General features: G+C 34.8%; 1 protein-coding gene across 1 annotated transcript; it reads right to left on the bottom strand.

The window, feature by feature from the left end:
* Positions 1-752: 752 nt before the first annotated feature.
* On the bottom strand, positions 753-4,995 carry LOC124555761 (cytochrome b5-like). Its single transcript, XM_047129801.1, has 4 exons — positions 4,766-4,995; positions 3,064-3,192; positions 2,911-2,978; positions 753-2,593 (listed from the first exon to the last, which is right to left on the bottom strand). Exons 1-4 carry the CDS (start codon positions 4,880-4,882, stop codon positions 2,506-2,508), a joined length of 402 nt encoding a protein of 133 aa, XP_046985757.1. The 5' UTR covers positions 4,883-4,995; the 3' UTR covers positions 753-2,505.
* Positions 4,996-5,300: the final 305 nt, after the last annotated feature.

The raw sequence follows: 5,300 nt of genomic DNA, 5'->3' as shown, positions 1-5,300 counted from the left end.
GAAATACTTAGACCAGCAACACTGAAAAAGTTCTGTTCTCCAGATGAAAGAGTATTAAAATAAACTGCACTATTAAGGGGTGTTTGCAAAGACTTAACAGCAACAAAGATTAAAATACCTCGAGTGAAGGGAAACTTGTGCATATTTTTCTTTAACTAAGCTTGTAAAATCTTGGTGGATGTGGCACATCTACTCAAAATATGTCAAATGTCAAGAAGAAACTTACCAAAAGCACTGCCACAAAATAAAAGTGGACTGAATATACATAGTAATTTTAAAGCACTATCTAAGCAAAACAATTACACCAAGTGCAACTCAAGGCCCCTAATAAGCAGTGATACAACTGTATCAAATTTTAGTACTGTTTCCAAACAAGTCGAAATTTTCAGGACAATGTATCATTCTGTGTTCCCAGAACTAACTCAGTATGTACCCAAAGGAAAATCTCATGTCAACACAGCTAATAAAACGATTTAATACTCAGAAACATGGGATCTAGTATGTTAATTTGTTACTGAGACTTTAGAATCTAGTTACTTCATTCTTCAGGTGATGCACCAAAACTTCAAATTTAAAGATTAAAGACAATATTATGCAAGGTAACATGCCACTGATTTTGTTTTTACAAAGCTGGTACAACATAAAATTAATGATATCTTAGACTGAGGACATAAAAATCAATTTCTTTTAGAGATCTGGAAGTGAGAAACTAAATTACTTTTTCTTCTGTAATGACAAGAAAAGGTTGAAGATTTATGAATAAAATAATATTTTATTTAACAATTCCCATAGTCTCTACAAACTTTCAAATGATTTCTGATAAATGCATTAAGAACTTAAACATTAGTCAGCTGCACCCAAAAAATCATGTTGTTCCCAAAGTGTGACACACACACACACACACACACACACACACACACACACACACTACAATATATAGGAAGCACAAGTAAAGTACATACCATAACAGTCCTGAATGAACTTCAGAAAAAATCTCTGCAGAATGCTTTGCAAAAGTGTTCAGTCATTCTATTTAATAGAATTTAATGACAAACCATTACCTCACATAATCCCAAAACACTTCGGCATATTCACATGAATAATACAAAACAATTACATCCTCAAAGATTTCAGCTAATGCACACAGTCTTTCCTTGCTGCCTGAACTGTATTTATCATCTACAATAATGGATTTCACACAAGGTATCTTTATCATGCCACAGTTTTAAACATAAACATGGCTACATTCATACAGAGTTTTCATCTCACACTAACTTATTACAATTATTACAATAGTCTTTCTTGTTGTGACATTTGCAGTACAGTGAAAGATGTTAATACGCAAATTCCACAACATTTATCTAAATACATTAAATATATTAAGGACTCTTTAAATACTATTTGGATGCAGCCACAGATAATGAAAGATCATGAGATAATTGTAGGAAAAACTAATGACACCTTTTGAGAGGAAAATGCACTTAATACAGTGGATTTAACTAAGTATTAACCAGTGTGAACTGCACAGCTCCTTTTGTGTGCTTTGTTTATCATCCAAGTCTTGTTAAAAATATTTTGGCATACTTTTCTCCTACAATTTCATTGTCTGGTTTCAGCTGCAATAGTGAATATTACGATCAGTGAATACCTATCTCCATTATCTATTTTCAATCACTATTAGTGCAACAGAGTGCTAAGTCTTAACAGATTGAAAAATATTAACAGATTTCTTTTTATCTCTGCTCAGAACTGTTTCATACTAATGAATGAAAACAAATGTGCTGTAGCATTTATTTATATTAGTAATAAGTTCTTTTGCTTATACAGCCATTTTCAGATGATTTTGTAAGCCAAAACTAATTAACAAGACAGACTTCAGAAAACTTTCTTTGGTACGATTTGAAACAATATGCACACCAAATAATTTCATGAAGAATTAATTTGAATGGTCTGGGTTTCTTTAAGCCAATATTATGATAAATCATTGCATTATGCTTCAAAATATTTAATAATTACAATCACACCAAAATAAAATGGAACGGCTGTACCAGAAGTGTTATGCAGCCGTAAACAAATACTGTTACTGACTTAAGTCATCTCAACAGGAGTTCCAAATAATCACAAGAGTACATTAAGTCCCAAATTTTGATATATTTGTAAGGTTCACACTAAGATAGCCTTAACTCACAATAACAGCCTAAAAAGTTACTTATGGAAAAATGTACTGAAGTGTCATAAACCTATTTGTTCATCACAACTTTTGAAACAGCAAATTACTAAAAACATTTTAACCCGAGAATCAAAATTTAAACACTGCATTGGCTTCTCTGTGCTTCATGGAATATTATGTTTTTTTTTTTTGTTTTTGTTTGTTACAGATACTCTCAGACACACTCACTCACTCTTCACTGGATATTCAACTAAATTATCTCCATGAAGAACAAGTAACTCCCTTGTATATTTTAAACATCCATCCATTTCTTCATACGAAAAGGTACATTAGGGTTAGTGACCCTGTGCTATAAAATATGATCTGTACAAAATTGTTGCCACAACTCCCAATGCAACAGGGATGATCCACGATTTCCAAGAACTGCAACAAAAAGTTCCATGTGAGGTATGTGTGTTAAGTAGTATGAAACTGCAATTTGATATTGCACTCTCTCTCAAACGAAACAAACACACACACACACACACACACACACACACACACACACACACACACACACACACACACACACACACAGTAAATAAGAAACTCCATACCATATGAAGTCTGGCACCGTAACTGCTATCCAACATGGCAGAAATCAGGAAAGCATCGTGTCTCATTGCTGCAGAGCAGTATATATATTCAAGTACTACCACTACAGTCTCTATGATATGTCCACAAAAATATCAAACCATTACCTGTTACTCGTTTCCTTATCAGTATCCCAGTTCACTGGAGGTTTTACTTTTGTTTCAACACGATCTTCCTAAAAACACAATAAGAAAGAGAGATTTTGTTGCAAATCTATACATCAGAATGAAAATTTGAGCTTCAAATTAATTTTTGCTTACCTCCACTAGTTCACCAATTTTGTACTTAGTCATCATGTCCCTTGCATCAGTAGAATGGCCAACATCTTCAAATGCTTCAGTACCATCTTTCCCAGCTTGATCCAATAAAACTTCTTCACCACCTGGGTGCTGTAAAAATAAATACATATATCACAGTCTTTATGAAAAGATTAATATGCAGATTGCACACAGCACAAACATAAAATTAGCACTTTTTAAATTTATTGATTGATGATAATATTATGGGGCCAAACTGTGCGCTATTATTCCACTATATGTACAATGTGTATAAATAATATGACTTCATTCATTACCTATCATGCCAAATACTTTGATGCAACGATCATATGAATTATAACCACGACATTTCAGTACCCACATTTTTTCCTAATCAAAGACTATTTTAGTAACAGCAACTTCAGTAGATGAACTACAGTCAATTAACCAGAATTACATAGCCACGTGCATGAAGGTACACACTATGTACCACCTATTTATAGTTCTCTACTTTGTACTGATACAAGCTGTTGATCTGAAGTAAAGCAACAGGGCACTGCCTAAGAAAAATAATTCTAATATTTACTGCCGACAAAACTAAGAAATACAGATGTAAAAATGGAGGGGGGGGGGGGGGGGGGGTATAGTGTTCAGTTTCGAATCTGAAAAAGCTTTTTTCATATTAAATACTTGCTTACAGAAGTTCCTCCTTCCCAAGGTTTTACTGCATTTTATCACCGATGTTAATTCACTAACTTATTGAAGCAAATTCTTCCATACCACGCCTCAACGAAACTATTTTTATTTGAAAGCTAGTTGCAATAACGTTACCAACAGCGTTATCAACCCATAAAGTCACTGTGTTATGAGATATTCCAGATATATTTTTGAAAATCTTGACGGTGATTCTATTCATGTCAGAATCTTATTTTGCTGCCAACGAAATGGCTAATATGTATTTCAGCTCAGGTCCATAAAGTTACAGCACCAAAGTGGCCTCGCAAAGTTAAAAGTCAATAATTAAGGCGGGCATGGGACTTGAGAAGAGTGACACACTGAAATGTTGCAGATCGAGTGTTTCTCATGAGTATCTTGTTTAACTGAGGATCCACCTTTGTGGAACACGTAACTAACAACTAACTAAGATAGTCTTCAGTCTGCTACTGATGACATTTCAACTTTTATTCACTGGATTCGCGGACACTAAACATTAAACTGGAATAATATTTAAAGATTCTTCACTCAGTTGTTGAACGTAGAACAGGCGAAAAAAAAAAATAACCAACGCAATTTCCACATACAAAAGATAACAACATGTGTATTCCACTTATGTACGTTGATCTCTTATCAAGCCATCCGTCGCTCAGAATCTGGCCACTCTCATAACAAAAATCAGAGTCAATTATAAATTGACCTCAAACACTGGCAACCGGATCTGTCTTAAAGCATGAAGGTACTGAACATCACACAGACGACGAACAGGTTACAGGGATGATAGCAGCACACTTACAGGATCAGTAACTGCATCGACATATGCATTACGCTGAAAGTTTGAGTGATAGCAATAAACCAACTCTATACCTACGAATTTAGACAGATGTTTCTATTTTACGCGACATGTATGAGATTGAAGAATGGAGGTAGGCAACTGAAAAGGCTAACTAAAAACATTTTCACACACTTTCAGTAACAAAAATGAAGTTACCTCATTTAAAAAGGCAGTTACGTCGTACACAGCATTGTGTATCACAATATAAGTCTGTTTACTGTCATTGCACTTCGCAACTTCTGCCATACGAAACAGCTTCACAGGTTGGTCCATGGCTCACGAGTATCCTTCACTACCTTAGCAAATAACTTCAATCTGACTACAGCACCTATCAGCACCTTCCCTCTTAAGTAACACCCCACCAACCTCAACACTGATGCAACGACGAAGATCAAATTAAAATCTTGATGTCATTGCTGCACTGTAGGCAACATATGAAGGTCGAATTTACCGTCAGAGGTACGTTTATTGGAGACAATCGATATACTAGTAGACAGAAGGATAAAAAAGTACCGAGATTTGTTCAGTAAAAAACAGAAGACCGTCTGCTGAAATTATTTATATTAATTTACCAAATTCTAGAATAATAAGCAAAGATCTATATGCCTTGAGAGTACTTCCCAGCTTACACGTATCACGGAACACTACCAGTTGGCTTGACAGTCGGAATAGAATTCACTGTTGGCGCCCA

Source organism: Schistocerca americana, chromosome X (genome assembly GCF_021461395.2).
Source record: "Schistocerca americana isolate TAMUIC-IGC-003095 chromosome X, iqSchAmer2.1, whole genome shotgun sequence".
In the NCBI taxonomy this organism is placed as follows: domain Eukaryota; kingdom Metazoa; phylum Arthropoda; class Insecta; order Orthoptera; family Acrididae; genus Schistocerca; species Schistocerca americana.
The sequence above is the reverse complement of the archived record's forward strand: the minus strand, read 5'-3'. Positions and strand labels throughout refer to the sequence as shown.

Coding starts and splice junctions, on each gene's coding strand:
- LOC124555761 (XM_047129801.1), bottom strand. CDS start 4,882: ATGGACCAACCTGTGAAGCTGTTTCGTATGGCAGAAGTTGCGAAGTGC. Junction 2,979..3,063: donor AAATTGGTGAACTAGTGGAG/GTAAGCAAAAAT, acceptor TTGTGTTTTTAG/GAAGATCGTGTTGAAACAAA. Junction 2,594..2,910: donor GATAAGGAAACGAGTAACAG/GTAATGGTTTGA, acceptor TTTTTGTTGCAG/TTCTTGGAAATCGTGGATCA.